The following is a 16548-nucleotide window of genomic DNA, read 5'->3' as shown; positions in this document are numbered from 1 at the left end:
GCAGAACATGTATCTACAAGGTTATCACAGCATTTCCAAGTGTGAACAACTGGAGTGTGAAGTATTATCAAGAAATTCAAAGAGCCAGCCAAGAATCTTCAGATGATGGTGCAAGTAAACCGCTTTAGGCTTCCAGTGTGCACAAGAAACTTATACGTATTATTATAACTGGTGCACTTTGGTGTTGGTTTGATGTTGGTGTAAAAGTCCCACTTATCATAACTGCTGGTTAGCTTACAAAGTTAGAGGCTTCCCAGATTAATTAGGATATCCGGATAACAAGGACTTTAATTTTATTATTATTTTTTTTTTTTTTGACATGCCGTGTAAATGGTGTGTGTGTGTGTGTGTGTGTGTGTGTGTGTGTGTGTGTGTGTGTGTGTGTGTGTGTGTGTGTGTGTGTGTGTGTGTGTGTCCCACACCTCAGTAGTGTACCTTTGGGGAAGCTGAGTCCCCAGGCAGCCACCATGGGGGACGAGAGCGAGTGGATGAAGCTCCCCATTGACCAGAAATGTGAACACAAGGTGAGCCTCTCATTTATGCTTGTCCTCTGTGAATGTATTTATTTTTTCCTTCAAAAATATTTGTAAATGTTTCCACACAGCTCTTTTACTTGATATTTGATTTTTAATAAAAGTTATTTCACAATTTGTCTTGATCTATGTAAGGAAATTATAAAAAGTTTATTGTTCATCTGGAATTAGCGTTTTCAGTGGGAGAAACGTTTTGTCACTCAAGACCAAACACATTTGCTCAGTGCTGAGAGTGGTCCTGTTGCTGAGGTTGGAGTCATCCTGTAATGTCTTATGAACTACCTCCACTCTGCTGAAACTTCTGTCCACAGTTGCTCTGCTTCTACATCTGCAATGTTGTTGTTTCGAATTCAGGTTGGGTTGACACACGCAGCTTAGGGGAACTTTTTGGGGTACTGCAGCTGTATGCCCCGGTACTTTAGAAATGTGAATATGTGAAGGATGTTTTTTTTAAGTGGGGTTTTTGTGTATTAATAGCTACTATAGCCCGTTTTACATTAGTACCTACTTGAATGGACTCCGTACGGTTCGCAACAGTTTTCCCATTAGGTTATTGTACCTGGTACCAGGTACTTATTTTAGTACCTGCTTGCCTGGGGTTCCAAGTGATCCAAGCAGGTACTAAAATCTGACGTCGTCAGATTGGATGCCACCGATTGGCTGGTCAGTAGCGTCACACGATGAGTCATGAGAACATCTTATTCATGAAAATCAAAACGCTCATTTTGGTAACCCAGCAACGGGGAAATGACTACAAAACCCCCCCCAAACAATAATATGGTCCTTGAGTCTGACGAAAAGTCACAGGCCAAGCAGCAGCTATATTCTTGCCTCGAAGTCCACCTTTGTTGTAGCATTCGTGTCGCATATTAATTATGTCGCAGGACGTTCAGACACGTTGCTATGTCGACAGTCACGTACTCAAGGCAGTATTATTTTGTACTGGAAAACCTGTCGAGTTGTGGCGATGTGTGGTGGTTCGATCCGAGTAGCTACTAATGTTAAAGGGGCTTTTATTTCTTTGGAAAGAACCAAAGAATTTAGTTTTCTAGTTTGTTCTTTAACACATTTCTGAAATGTACATTATTTTTCAGTTTTGGGTAACCTTACCTTTTTTTTAACCTCTGGCAGTTCACCACTTACCTTTGTACCATTTCAAGTTATTCATTGGACTTGAACGACTTGAATTGCAATAAATAACTAAAACAATTGGGGTGTTCTAAAACATCTGACCAATAGTGTAAATCAGTATTGACTGATGTGGGGAAAAAATGATCATATAATTAAAATGGTTCACCTTGTTAGATTTGGAATCTGGACTATGCTGGAGATTAAGCCTCCGTTTTATTCTGGTTGTAGCCACTGGAAGATGATACAGCTACTCAAGCAAATGAACCACTGGACATGGTTAGCATAATCAGCTGGAATATGTTTTATATAGATATAGAAGTGTCCCCCCCCCCCCCCCCCCCCCCCCCCCCCCGAGCATGAGAGCCACAATTAATTAATTAATTAATTTATTTATTTTTTTATTTTTTTTTTGTATACCAAACAAAAGGCTTTTAAATGAACCACGCCCTGAACTCAATGTGATTAGTGCTTTTGTGTTTAACATGGGCGGGAATGCCATTGTGGTGTTGTGGACTATACAGAGAATGTGAGCAATCCAACTTTCTAAAGCTAAAACGAAACTGCACCCTTTTCCTTTGTTATTCTCTTTTAGCTCACAAATAAGCTTGACTGAAAAGCCAGCAATCACTTTGCCTACAGTAGATTTAATAGGCATATGGAGCATACAAGGATATACACTTTCTAACTGATGTCTGAGATTTTTCTTAAGGCAGTTCACCTGCGCAGAAGCTTGAAACACTGTGTATGTCCATTTAGTTTATTGTTTGTGAAAGCATGACTGAATAGGAATATTTGAATGGTTTTTCATCGTGATTTTATACCATATCACTACATCAACACAAGCTGTACTTTCTTGCTCTTTTTTCCCCCCTTTACAAGAGTGAATTGACAAAAACCAAGCAGTAGTAGCAAATATGGATGGAGCCACTTTGCATCACACACTGCTTAGTGAGGCCCTCTTATGAAGCCTCAAGCTAAGCATTGGCATCACCATTCCATCATCTCCCAGCATAATGGAATTCATGTTGAGTTAGATGAAGTCTTGTGATGCATGAGACTGAAGTCGAATGAGTGACAAATGTTTCTCCCATTGAAAACGCTGCATAAGAATCAACTTTTTGGGATTCTGGAGAATCCTGTCTGCCTCTTAGAATTACTATCATTTAGAATGTTTTATCATTTAAATTGATAAGACATGTCAGACTTCAAGGATTCATGTTGTATTTTTAGTTTTAGGCTTACTGGTGATACATGATTTATCTAATTTGGTTTTTTTTTTTTTCTTTTTTTTTACCAAAAGCAACATGTGAGATCAATGTGTGATGTTTTAAGACTATTTGATCTTGGGATTGCAAAACAAATGTTTTGTCAATATAAGTTGTCTTGAGTATCTTTTACCCTTTTGCATCATTTAGCATTATTGTCCAAACAATGTATGAAAGTTGGAAGTAAAATATGGTGACAACACTAATTCTCAGTGTGTTTCATTCAGATTTGGAAAGCCCGCCTGAATGGTTATGAAGAAGCACTGAAATTGTTCCAGAAGATAGAAGATGAAAAGAGTCCAGAATGGGGGAAGTACCTGGGACTGATTAAGAAGTTTGTCACAGACTCGAATGCAGTGGCTCAGCTCAAAGGTCTGGAGGCAGCCCTTGCCTTCATTGAGAATGCCCACTTTGCTGGAAAGTAAGTAACAGTAACAACAAGAGTTTCTTCTGCAATTTCTTTTAAAAGTCTGGAAAAGCCCGCTACTGTGCCTCTAAACAAAAAACAGGCTTTCTTGGTTTTACATAGTCTGTTGCCTTGCTGGAAAGTGTTGGGTTGCACTGCAACAACAGTGGTTTGCCTTGTGATTCAATTAATGTATAAAGGTAAACTGGACTCAAAGGTGGTACCAGTTAAATTGGTGGTGCTTAATGGTTATTAGTTTTTCCCTTGCTAACACCAGCTTTGGACCTAGTCTGTAGAGTTTCTGTTAATCTAATGAAAATAAAATTGTTCATCAGAATGTAGACTTACTTTGTTGCCATTAGCCTGCATTTATCTTGAATTGCAGAAACAGTACAAAGTTTTTACTTTTGTTTTGCCAGAAAAACGGTGTTTGTGACCACAGAACAGAGTACATAATGCTGAAATTCAATACAGAAATCTGCTGGGTATTAGTTTTTGCTGTAAGCAATTAAACACATTATTTGAGGGTCAGATTTTTACAGCATTGATTTAAGGCATTAATATGATTTGAGGGCAACAGTCTGTATTGTGGTGCTCTAATGACAATTAATAGTAGTTTTTAAGAAACTGTATTGCTGGTGTTGGTTAGTAAAGTGTCATTGTTTGTTTGGCTAATCCCTCACATCGCTAACTGCAGTCCTATCTGTAGTGAGTGATATAGCCCTAGAAATTGTACCACATGATTTTGTGAAAATTTCTGATGAAAAGGTGTAAGTACATTTGTAGTCAGATGTTTATATACATTCATCATAGGCATGAATGTCAGGATAAAATGAGGCTTTTAACAATTTCATTGAACATGTACAGCATGCATGTTTAATTATTTTTATTTTATTTATTTATTTAACCAGGAAGATCCTATTGAGATTAAAAAAACCCTTTTTTAAGGGAGACCTGGCCAGGAGAGGCAGCAGCAAGTGTGACACAGTTACAAAAATTACAAAGTTAAACACAGGCAGCACACACACGCTGAAGGATGAAATAAAAAAAAAACATTGTTTTCTATTTTATAAATTGCAATGAGCAATTATTTAGATTTTTTTTTTCTCTTTTGAATAGTTATTATTGCTCATTAATATGACAAATATTTTTCTTTTTATTGGATTACTCAATTAATAGATTGGATAATCAATAGATTAATTGATTAAAATAATCAATAGCTGCAGTACTACTCATTTCCCTATGGTGTTGGGGGGACATATTTTTATGTTCCTGCTATGTCGTTATAATTTTGAGCACCTGGTGAAAAAATGTGTTTTTTAAAAACAAACAAAACAAAAACGTAACTAGAGCTGGGCGATATAAGATTTTTTCATATCACGATATGTTTTTTTCATTTCTGGCGATAACGATATATATCACGATATAAGCCAAATAACTATATTTGTAAGATTTAAATGTGCCGTCGCTCACAAGTAAAATGTGAAATAATCTGCAGCTTGTTTTGATTTAAATATTTATTTCCCATAATAAGTTCAACAGGGTAGATGTACTTAAGGAACATGAGACTTCAGTTTCAGATAAAAAATAAAGGCAAATATTGCAAACTACACAAAAGGCAGCCGCTAAAGCGTTTAAGTTTCAAAATAGAACAAACAAAACAGACTACTAAATTGTCAATTCCACTTAGAAACAACATTTTAATTCTAAAAATAAATCTTAGTTCGTTTAACAGAAGAACAGACAAAATTGACTAACTTTTGTCAATATCAAATAAACTGAGAACTAAAAGGAAATTCTCAATCTCTCCTTGTTGTATAGCTTAGCTTTTCAAACAGTTTTAACAGTGACTTTAGTCTGACAAAAGCCGAATGACGAATTAGTGCTTTCAGTCAGAGATTGAGCATGCACCGGTTTATTGTATTTCCAGACTTGCTTTCGGCACAATTTACAGTGCGCGCTACTCTGTTTTTTGTCAGACTTGAAATAACCAAAATACCTTCACACTACGGAACTTCTATGGCCCTTCCGTTCGATAAGCTCTCCGGCATTGGAACCATCATCGGTTTTTTCTTCGGTAACCTTCGCTCACGCTCTCAGTTGATTTTTCTCTAGTCGGCAAACTCATTTCCTCCATTACCCGGGCAGCCCGGCTGCAAAAACAAATACACATGTGCGCCTTGGCACTTGTGCTGTACGTAACAAGTCACGTGACGTGACGCTGCGGCTGTGATTGGTTCGGCTCTGCGCTACTTAATTTGAATTGGCTGTTCTTTTTTTTTTTTTTTTTTTTTTTTTTTTTAAGAGGACAAGAGAGATGAGGCCTATCGCAGTAGTTTAATTTTTCTATCGAGAAAAAGTTATTTCGCAGTACATATCGTTATCGTTCTATCGCCCAGCTCTAAACGTAACACAAAAACGTAACATATTTGGAAGCTGAGGGGTAGCACTGGTGGCTGCGAAGATCCTTTTTTGGTATTCAAAAGTTTTGGAGTCAAGTTATTAAAGAATAACAAAGGTAGCAGTAAAGCAGCTAAACTCTTTATTAAGCAGTAGTAGCACTGATGAAAGCGTGCTATTGGATCACACACTACTCCTTATGGAGAGGTAATTATGGCCACAAGTCACTTGTGAATTTATTTATTTTTTTCTTTTAAGCTGGTTGTGTTAAGTGTGGACACAGTTTAACTTCTGTCTTTTTAATTCTGCTAGCATGCTATCATGAACTTGTATATCTATCTATGTATATGCCTATATCATAGGGCTGGGCGATATATCAAAAATTTATCGTTACCGAAATTTATGACTCTCATCGACGTCATTTTGCCCATGTTGGTAAATTCGGTATTTAAAAAAAAAAAAAAGAAAAGGCATGTGCAGGTTGGCGATGTTCATGTCCCTTTAAGACGCTGTGCTACGTTACAGACTTGACGGGGTGGAGTCACATGACTCTACTACCTGTAACAAGACGAGACACGGGTGAACAAATGGAGGACGATTTAAATGTTGAAGCAGCAGCGACGGAGGTAGAGCTGGTGGAGGAGGAAGAGGAGACGCTTGTTAACAAAAAAAATGCATCATCAATCGTTTGGCAACATTTTGGATTCAACAAGGATGATATTGATCAAAAAATTGTTAAATGTAAACTCTGCAAAAAGACTGTTGCGTCAAGTCAAGGTAACACAACCAACCTCTTCCACCACCTGCAGCACAACCATGAGATTCAATTCGAATTCGATTTTCTGTGTTCAATTGACATTTGTGTTTGTGACATTATTTGTTTACAAGTTATAGTACCTCAAGGCCTTAGCAGAGATAGGCCTTTGTCCATGATGGCATTACATTTGCACAATCATTGTTTACTTTGTGAATAGCCAATGTGAAACATATTTATTATTAAACTATTTTGTTTACAAGGGATACACATTTTTTAGAGAGCATGGTTACATATTGTATCCTACACTTTTTATTTTGTTCAGTTAATAAATCTTAACCACTAAAAGTAGTTACTACTATTGTCTTCATTTATTTTCAGTGACATTTTACAGTCCTTTAAAGTGGTAATAATATAATTGCAATGAATAGGTCTAGGGGGAATAATATTATCAAAATAACTGGAGGAACTATGCTGCCTGCCACAGCCCCATCAAATGAAAAAAAAAAAAAACGTTTGTTTTTTTGGCACTTGGGGTGGTTATCGTCCATTTATCGTTATCGAGGTTAACTGCTCAATTTATCGTGATATTGATTTTAGGCCATATCGCCCAGCCCTACTATATCATTTTTTGTTTGTTTTTTGTCTTTGTCACTCTATAGGACGACAGGTGAGGTAGTGTCTGGTGTGGTGACCAAAGTGTTCAACCAGCCAAAAGCACGGGCCAAAGAGCTGGGTATGGACATCTGTCTTATGTACATTGAGATAGAGAAGGCTGAAGTGGTTCAGGACGAGCTGCTCAAAGGACTGGACAACAAGAACCCCAAGATAGTGGTGGCGTGCATCGAGACTTTAAGAAAGGCTCTCAGGTTAGTGTAACTATACTGAGAATCCTTTAATGTATAGACACAGCAAATGTAGTATGTCATGTTAATGTTGCCTGTCAGGATAAAACTCTGTAGCTGCCACACAAGACCAAATAAACAAAAAGCATTGACTAAGTTTGATCAAATTGCTCATTTCTGACCACTGGAATCAAATTGCTGTAAGTCAGTCTATGTAAGTGTCAGTTCTGTAAATGACAATAATCAAATGTCATGTAATTGTCTTTTCACAGTGAATTTGGGTCTAAAATAGTAACATTGAAGCCAGTAGTGAAGGTTTTACCCAAACAGTTTGAGTCTAGAGAGAAAGCTGTGAGAGATGAAGCCAAGCTGCTTGCAGTAGAGATCTACAAGTGGATCAGAGATGCTTTGAGACCTTCACTTCAGAACATTAATTCTGTACAGGTGGGGCCCATTATTATACACATTTTGCACACGTTTCATTAATTTTCGTTCATTTCAAGTCATGATAAACTGAATCAACCTGTCCTTTTTTTTTTTTTTTTTTTCTGCAGCTCAAAGAGCTAGAGGAGGAATGGGTGAAGCTACCTTCATCTCCTCCCAAACAGACGCGCTTCCTGCGCTCCCAGCAGGACCTGAAAGCAAAGTTTCAGGAGCAACAGGCTCAAGGAGGAGAACAGTCAGATGGTAGGTTTATAGAGTAGAGAATTGCTTCTCTGGCGTGTTGTTCGATAAAGAGGAGATAGTCATAGTGTGGTATTGACTGTTTCTCCCTCCCCCCCAACAATCAGGAGATGATGGGGAGGAAATGGTGGTGGCAGTGGATCCTTATGAGCTGCTGGAGCCTGTGGAAATTCTATCAAAGATGCCCAAAGACTTCTATGAGAAAATTGTAAGTTTACGCAGCTTTCCAGTTCAAAAACCTTCCCAAACATCAAAATAAGGCAATGGACATGGTCAGCAATAATACTCAGGTAGGCTGTCGCATTTAAAATATCTTCTTTTGGTACTACAGAGCCCAAAGACAGTATCCCTCACATCAATACAGCTATACCACCAGCAACCTGAATTGTACAATGAATGGATCAGTCATTCATGTTGATAATGCCAAAATTTGACCCTACCATTTGCTTTCAACTGATCCAAGCTGGAAAAGAGTAGAGTTCCCAATATGTTTTATACTCCACCTAGGGGGGTGTTTATATACAACATGGAAAAAGAGCCACAGGAACAACTAGGGCTGTGCAATATGACCAAAATCTCATATCCCGATATAAGACATTTATTGTCCCCGACAACAATATATATCACAAAAATTTTACATTTTCTGTTAATTCTTTGAATCTCAGGTCACTTGCGTGAATTGTTTTCAGCTGGGCGTCGTGTACCTGGAGTCAAGTGTTACATAAGTTGAAACGGCCACAAATTTCTTTTAGTATTTATTACATGCCGTGATGCGGGGAAAACCCTGTTCTAAGGTTTATTTTTTAGCACCTGACGGCTCTTTTTAGCTTCTTGTCCGTAAACACTCTACATACCTTTTCACGTGATTCAGTTTATTTTGAAAAATCTCAACAGGATCTTCAGCTTTATTGTGAAAGGTTTATGTGGAAAATAAACAAGCGGACGGCGGAGCCACGCGATGGTTTTACCGTCGTTGTTGCTAACGACAACTCATAAAAACAGCCGCTTGTCCGTCCGTAGTGTGGTTATACTAAATATAAGAGAAAGAAAGAACTTTAAGAAATTCTACAGTGACCATCAAAACGATGAAAAAATATTGCCGTAAACAGTTTATTTTGCGACACCACGAAACAAACGATAGTGTAATATGAAAAGATAGATGTTTTCATATCGTCATCTGATCTATATCGTTATATTGAACAGCCCTAGGAACAACTTGTTAAAACTGTTTTTATATGACAAGGTTACAAGCTGCAGTAGTTGAAATGGGGCATTTTCTAAAGAATATAACCAAGACAGCCTAATAAGAAGAAAGACAAATACAACAACTTGCTTCTCTAACATAAACAGAAGTAATGTAATTGACGTTCAAATGCATCCTTTGAAGGACACAGCTCATAAATTGGGACACAGTTATTGAGCTCCCCTGTCTGCCTTGGTTTTTCTGTTGTTTTTGTGTACCAACAGGCCTGTTTTTGTTAGTTGTAAATATTAGCATATTAAAATAAATATTCAGTTCAGGTGATGGTACAGTCGTGGAGTTTAAATGCTGTTTAATAACGTGTGTTTGTTCTGTCTATTGTAGGAAGCTAAGAAGTGGCAGGAACGAAAAGAGGCACTGGAGGCTGTCGATGCTTTGACCAAGAACCCCAAACTAGAGAACGGAGACTATGGAGACCTTGTCAGAGCCCTAAAGAAGGTAAAGGTTCAAAGTACTCTTGAGTGGCTTCAAAAAGCTTTTTTTTTTTTTTTTTTTTCTCACAGGTTTGGGTTTCGCGATTGTCTCTTGACAAGTTTACTGTGTTCTAGGTTGTAGGGAAAGATGCTAACGTGATGCTGGTTTCAATGGCAGCTAAATGTCTGGCAGGACTGGCTACTGGTCTGAGGAAGAAATTTGGAACATATGCAGGACAAGTAAGTTGAAGTGCCTTTTCTTGATCTAAATAACAGCACATTTTTGAGAGGAGAAAATGTTCTCTTTAACCTTGAAACACTAAATGTATGCTGTAGGCTGAAATGATCAGCATAGCAACTTTAGGAAATAAAACAAAAAAACAAACATGTATTTTATTTTAATTTTTAAAAAAATTCCTTTTATTCATTAGGAATAAAAACAAACAAACATTATGCAAAGCTGTATAACAGATTGAGGTATCATAGTTTTCTCTAGTGTTGGATGCTGCACAGCAGTCATAAGTTTTGCACTTTTAAACTGATCTGTTTGTTTGCATCTTATATCACCTGTTTGTTTATCTCATCGAATAGGCTGGCCCAGTTTGTTACTTTCTAATGTGAGATCTGTCTTTTAAGGTGGTTCCAACCATTCTAGAGAAGTTCAAGGAAAAAAAGCCACAGGTTGTCCAAGCCCTGCAGGAGGCAGTTGATGCCATCTTTCTCACTGTGAGTAAATTCTTTACATCTCATTGACAACAGACTTCAGCATGTAAACCTGATTGAAAAACCTCTAGTCCTTGTTATGTGTACTTTCACTTAACAGCATAGATCAGCATGTTCAGTTTTTAGCCCTCGACCATAAAAGGCTGTTTGGTTATTGTCACCACCCCCACTAGGCCGGTGCTGTGAACACCTAAGTTTGTGAATGCAAGAACGAGGTGACGTAGGAGCTTCAAATTGATACCTAAGTGCATCCACTAAGAATCTTGGATGAGTTTGAATCTCAGTGACCTTCTGAGGTCAAGTTTTCATAAAAACTTGTGAATTCCATAACTTGAGATCAAGACGGCATAAGATTTCGAAATTGATACCTTAAGTGTGTTGACTTATAGCTGAGAGGTAGCACTGGCAGTTGATGGTATTCTTAATATTATATGCACTTTCCCAGTAGTTATAAACTTAGAACTTAAACTCCTGGTAATTGTAGAGAATTTCACTGACTGTGCAGACTTCTCCCCCCTCCAGACAACTTTCCAGAACCTGTCAGAGGAAATCCTGGCTGTGATGGACAATAAGAACCCTTCAATCAAGCAGCAGGCCTCTCTTTTTCTCGCCCGCTCCTTCAGACACTGCACACAAGCCACACTGCCCAAGAGCATCCTCAAGCCTTTCTGTGCTGCTCTTATCAAGGTGACTTAAGAGTACAATTTATAATTTACAATTGCAGCATTACAGTGTAATGCCTTTTAGGGTGAACCTATAATTAACCCTTTCATGCATGAATTACAACCTCAATCAGGATTTCTCCAGAACCTCGAGAGGGTTTTTTTTGTTTTTAAATTGGGGTGTGTGTGTGTGTGTGTGTGTGTGTGTGTGTGAAAATTCTGCAGTTTAATGTCAAATTGCACTCTGAAAAAAAAATCATGGTACAAATAAGCAATTGGAGTGAAAAAATAAATTGTGAAATCAATTTATAGACCAAAATGTATTCTAAACTTTTGACTCAAAGTAGCCACCTTTGGCAGATATAACAGCTGAACATACCCGTGGCATTCTTTCTGCAATAGAAATCAAATATTCTTCAGAAAGTTCTTCCCATATCTGTTGGAGAAGTTCCCATAAATGTGTGGCACTTGCAGGTTGCTTTGCTTTCACTGTTCTGTCCAGTTCATCGCAAACAAGCTTCAAGTCTGAACCCCTGACCAACTAGGCACATATCAGAGGGTATTGCATGGCGCTGCAGAATGCTGTGGTAGCCATTTTGGTTCAGGGAGCCTCCCACTCTGTACAAGTCAGTGACCCTGGATCCAGCAAAACAGCCCCAGACTGTCACACTTCCTCCTCCATGTTTGACAGTTGATGCCACACACTGAGGAACCATCCTCTCGCCTACTTAGCGGCATACAAAGATCCTGCGTGATGAACCAAAGATTTCAAATTTTGATTCATCAGTCCGTAATACCTTCTTCCAGACTTGAGTAGTCCAATGGCGGTGTTTCATGACCCAGAGAAGCTTCTTTGTCTTATTCTGACATCTTAGCAATGCCTTTATTGCTGCAACTCATCCTGTCAAATCTGCAGCTCAAAGTCTTGTCTTTGAAACTAACACTTGCTTACTACCACCACTATTAAGCTATGCTTGAAGCTGTTGTCCTGTGAGCTGGTCAACCTCCATTGCTGCAGAACTGCTTTACATTGTTGATCCCCCCCCCTTTTTCCTTTTCTTTTCTTTCTTTTTTTAAAAAAAACAAAAACAAACAAACCCCAAAACAAAACCTGGCAGTTCTCCACTTTTGTATCATTTCAGTCTATTCTTTGGACTTGAATGACTTGAATTGCAACATTCTTCTTTGTTAGTACTGAGTGCAATCTTGGCAGACAATATAGGCGAAACTGCCCCCATAGTTTCCTGAAGTGTATTGCTGTTACAAAAATACATGTACATGGTATTAGTATATGACAATAAAATTCGATGAATTTGTATAGTCGACGTCATCGATAATGTTGAGGATCGTTGCAGCCCTGTTTGTGTATATCTGTATGAACTCGGTCACCTCGTTAACAAATGTTTGCTGTAACATTCACAGATACAGTGATGTTAAGTTCTCTGTTTGCATTTGTTTTATGTTCAATATATGTCACTTGTATGTAACTTAACAGACACCAAAATTCGTATCGCCTATTGAATTTTGTTCTAGTCACCACTAAATATGGAATGAAAAATTTGAAAAGGCACTGCATGTCTGGCCAACTAATTCTAAGTATACCTATGTTTTCCTCACAGCAAGTAAATGACTCTGCCCCAGAGGTCCGTGATGCTGCCTTTGAAGCTCTGGGGACTGCCATGAAAGTGGTGGGAGAGAAAGCTGTGAACCCTTTCCTGGCTGACTTGGATAAACTTAAATTGGATAAGGTGAGGATCAGAAAGATGTGAATTCAGACCTTAAAAGTTCAATTTTTTTGTTGTCATGAACTGCTCACTTTGTTTTTGTTGCAGATTAAGGAGTGTGCTGATAAGGTGGAGCTCTCAGGAGGTAGGAAGGGTGCAGGAGGAGGCGGCACAGTTGAGAAGAAATGTGCAGCTAAAGCCGTCGTCCCTGCTGAATCTGTATCCAAATCCTCTGTTCCATCGAAGAGCCAGACTTCTGCCAATAAGGTGTGCTGGGAGCAATGCATGTACAGAAAAGTCAAATTAGTCGAAGGAGAAATATTGTTGCCTTATTGTATATCAGCTTTGTTAGTGATAAATAGGATGGTTGGCGTCTTTACCAGTCTATAGTTCTACTTGAAACTTTCTCCATTTTCTCCAGGTGTCAGCAGTGCCACCTAAGAAAGGGAAGCCAACCTCTGCAGCTGGTGCCAAATCCAAGAAGTCCTCCGATAGTAAAGAATTCACTGAGTCTGAACTTTCAGTAAGTCATTACTTGACTGCTTGCTGGTCCTCTGCAACAAATGTCTGGCATATCAATACATGCCATTGCTAGAACATTTGCTGTCTCCCAGTCCAGTGTGAAACTCATTGAGAAGAGAGGCAGCTATTCTAAGAACGCTGGACAGAGCTGTAGAAAGTCTTTAAGCCATCAGCAGGGGAAAAAATGTGTATATACTTGTACTATCCTACTACAGTGCACAGTTGACAGTGTTACCTGCCCAATGAAATGTACACACAACGCAAGACTTTACATTCCCACATAGTTTATTTCTTGCCAGGCTTTACAACTTAAAAACAAAGACAATGATATGAATGCAACAGCCTACTATACTGTAAAACAACATGCTAGTAAGCACAGTTGAAAATAACAGATTTAAACAGCTGAATAAAGTAACTAAAACAACTCCATGTTTTCACTTGGGATTATATGAATATTGTCTTAAAGTTGGTTTATCTTAGTTAATCCTTTCAGTATCCAGTCCTCACTACTGACAAAGAGTGCCGAGCAGCACTAACTCATGTTATCATAGTAATATTTTATCCCTGTGGGATACAACATTATCAGGCTATTGCTTTGGAATTTCTTATTGTGTGCTTGTGTGTTGTTACATCAGGCTGAAGTGTGTCAGGACTTGGCTGCAGGTGTACTTCCTGCCTCCTGTGTTGAACAGCTGGACTCGGCCAACTGGAAGGACAGACTGGCCAGTATGGAGGAGTTCCAGAGGGTAAAGTCTTCCTGTTCTGTCCTCATCAGCTGTGTCATAAACAACTTCATCACAGAACAAAAGCTGATTGACTCATACTATCCAGCAGTGATTGCAAATAACTGGCATTTTTCATTAAATTTGTGTATCCTTCTAGGCTGTTGAGACAATGGATAAAGCTGCAATGCCCTGCCAGGCCTTAGTCAGGATGTTGGCCAAGAAACCAGGGTGGAAGGAGACGAACTTCCAGGTAATCATTGACAAGATGATGTTAATGAAACATCATTTACACCTGCTCAACAATTAACAACTACATTGCACAATTAACAATTAACTAATGGGAGTGTCTCTTCCAGTTGACAGTGCTCCTATACAAATTTTACTGAATGATTTGATGAGAATTAAAAAAAAAAAAAAAAAGTCAATGAAAAGCTGCTGTAGAGGGAACCAAAGTTTTGGCACTGCACTTAAAACCATTGGCATTCTTTGAAAGCCAGTGTGTAAATGGCAAAATAAAGCAACTGTTATAGGCACAGATCAGCCATGTCTGATTACTTACCCTTTTCTTGTTCAGGTGATGCAGTTGAAACTGCGGATTGTGGCTCTCATTGCTCAAAGGGGACAATTTTCCAAGACCTCAGCCTCTGTTGTTTTGGATGGCTTGGTGGACAAGGTTGGAGATGTCAAGTGTGGTGGAAATGCTAAAGAAGGACTGACTGCTATTGGAGAGGCCTGCTCACTGCCATGGACTGCAGAACAGGTAAGGATCAATTTTTCTGGATTGTTAAAGATTGAAAAGGTCTTTTTATATGTGCAGAAAATGACAGAAACATCAACAGATACTACTGTAGCAACAGCGCCTTGATACAACTGTTATTAATAAAATTGAACTGAGAATGCACAGTATTAATGACTTATGATTTTTCTTTGTCAGGTTGTTTCTATGGCTTTTTCCCAGAAAAATCCCAAAAACCAGGCAGAGACTCTGAACTGGCTGTCTAATGCTATGAAGGAGTTTGGCTTTGCAGGGTAACTTCCTGTCCATCACACATCACTGTATTTGTAACATAATTTCCAAGTGATTTTGATTTTGGGGGGGGGGGGGCAGCGGGGCTTCTTTAAAACGTCTTCATTTAACATTTTGCCAGGGAGGTTATGTTTTTGTTTCCAACTGCCACAGGACAATAGGCAGGGTAAATCTTGGGGAGGTCCATTCACCATTCACACTTATATTCACATCTATAGACAATTTTAAAATCACGAACTAACCTAACCGTACTAACTGCATGTCTTTGGTGGTGTTAGGAGGGGGAATACCTGGAGAAATCCCGCCTATTCCTGTTAGGCAACAATAACACCAGTAAATAAATAAAAGGAAAAACAATTCTACAAAAAAGAGTGGGCCAAAGTTTTTCTACAGCAAAGACTCCTTGCCAGTTATTATAAATTCCTGATTGCAGTTCTTGCTTTTTCATATCGCAACTAGATCGCATATAGAAGATTGAGATGGGCACCATGACATCAGTTGTTTTCCTGGCCTCATGTATCTATGCCATTTTTCACCCTGGAAGTTGTCCTAAAGACCTCTGTTAACATTTGACCTCCCTACTCTCCAGTATCAATGTGAAGGGTTTCATCAACAATGTGAAGACAGCTCTGGGAGCAACCAACCCCGCTGTTAGGACAGCAGCCATCACTTTGCTGGGAGTCATGTACCTCTACATGGGAGCTCCACTACGCATGTTCTTTGAAGATGAGAAGCCGGCTCTCCTTGCGCAGATAGATGCAGAGTTCGAGAAGGTAGCACTTCCAGAGATTTCTCTAAATTTAACTATGTGCTCAGTTTAGCAAGTGTGACCGGTTTAATTATTGTAGTAGTATAATAACAACAACAACAGGAAAAATAATCACAACTAGTGTCTCTTTATCCTGTCTCCTGTTTTAGATGCAAGGTCAATCTCCACCACCCCCTATCAGGTTCACCAAAAAAGTGGCGGCAGAGGAGGAGGGTGCTGAAGTTGAGGAGCAAGATGAAGATGCTGGAGGTGGAGGACAAAATATCATGGACCTGCTGCCCCGAACAGATGTCAGGTAACCTGATAGTTTCCTTGAAATTTATTTAACCATGCATCCATGTGCGGCACCTGGAGCATGGCTTCTCTGATGGCGACATTTTCAAATTCTTAGGTCCACACAGGGTTGTTACCCATCTTAAGAGCTTCTAGACCAGTGGTTCTTAACCTGGGTTCAATCGAACCCTAGGGGTTCGGTGAGTTGGTCTCAGGGGTTCGGCAGAGCCTCAGCCGTGATATGCACGGCTCATTTTGTGCACCAGTAAAAAACATATCTATGTCTTGAATTTGAAAAAAATCATATTTTATTTTTCACTAAAGAGGGGTTCAGTGAATGCGCATATGAAATTGGTGGGGTTTGGTACCTCCAACAAGGTTAAGAACCACTGTTCTAGACTGTTGCCGTTTAGGCATTTATCTGGCTAATT

The 16548-nt window shown here is 38.9% G+C and overlaps 1 protein-coding gene across 4 annotated transcripts in view; it reads left to right on the top strand.

Moving 5' to 3' along the window:
- ckap5 (cytoskeleton associated protein 5) overlaps positions 1-16548 on the top strand; it is a 42654-nt gene that overhangs the window by 6731 nt on the left and 19375 nt on the right. For all 4 annotated transcript variants that reach the window (XM_063479010.1, XM_063479009.1, XM_063479008.1 and 1 more), the window contains exons 2-20: positions 428-524; positions 3157-3350; positions 7152-7358; positions 7607-7778; positions 7889-8021; positions 8126-8226; positions 9604-9717; positions 9828-9932; positions 10329-10418; positions 10938-11102; positions 12697-12825; positions 12910-13068; positions 13223-13324; positions 13959-14069; positions 14206-14298; positions 14623-14808; positions 14983-15077; positions 15665-15848; positions 15994-16139. In XM_063479010.1, the coding sequence (XP_063335080.1) occupies positions 468-524; positions 3157-3350; positions 7152-7358; positions 7607-7778; positions 7889-8021; positions 8126-8226; positions 9604-9717; positions 9828-9932; positions 10329-10418; positions 10938-11102; positions 12697-12825; positions 12910-13068; positions 13223-13324; positions 13959-14069; positions 14206-14298; positions 14623-14808; positions 14983-15077; positions 15665-15848; positions 15994-16139 (2543 nt within the window). In that variant the 5' untranslated portion in view covers positions 428-467. The remainder of the gene's footprint in view (positions 1-427; positions 525-3156; positions 3351-7151; positions 7359-7606; positions 7779-7888; positions 8022-8125; positions 8227-9603; positions 9718-9827; positions 9933-10328; positions 10419-10937; positions 11103-12696; positions 12826-12909; positions 13069-13222; positions 13325-13958; positions 14070-14205; positions 14299-14622; positions 14809-14982; positions 15078-15664; positions 15849-15993; positions 16140-16548) is intronic.

The sequence above is a fragment of the Pelmatolapia mariae genome, linkage group LG7 (assembly GCF_036321145.2).
Source record: "Pelmatolapia mariae isolate MD_Pm_ZW linkage group LG7, Pm_UMD_F_2, whole genome shotgun sequence".
Lineage (NCBI taxonomy): Eukaryota > Metazoa > Chordata > Actinopteri > Cichliformes > Cichlidae > Pelmatolapia > Pelmatolapia mariae.
The sequence above is the reverse complement of the archived record's forward strand: the minus strand, read 5'-3'. Positions and strand labels throughout refer to the sequence as shown.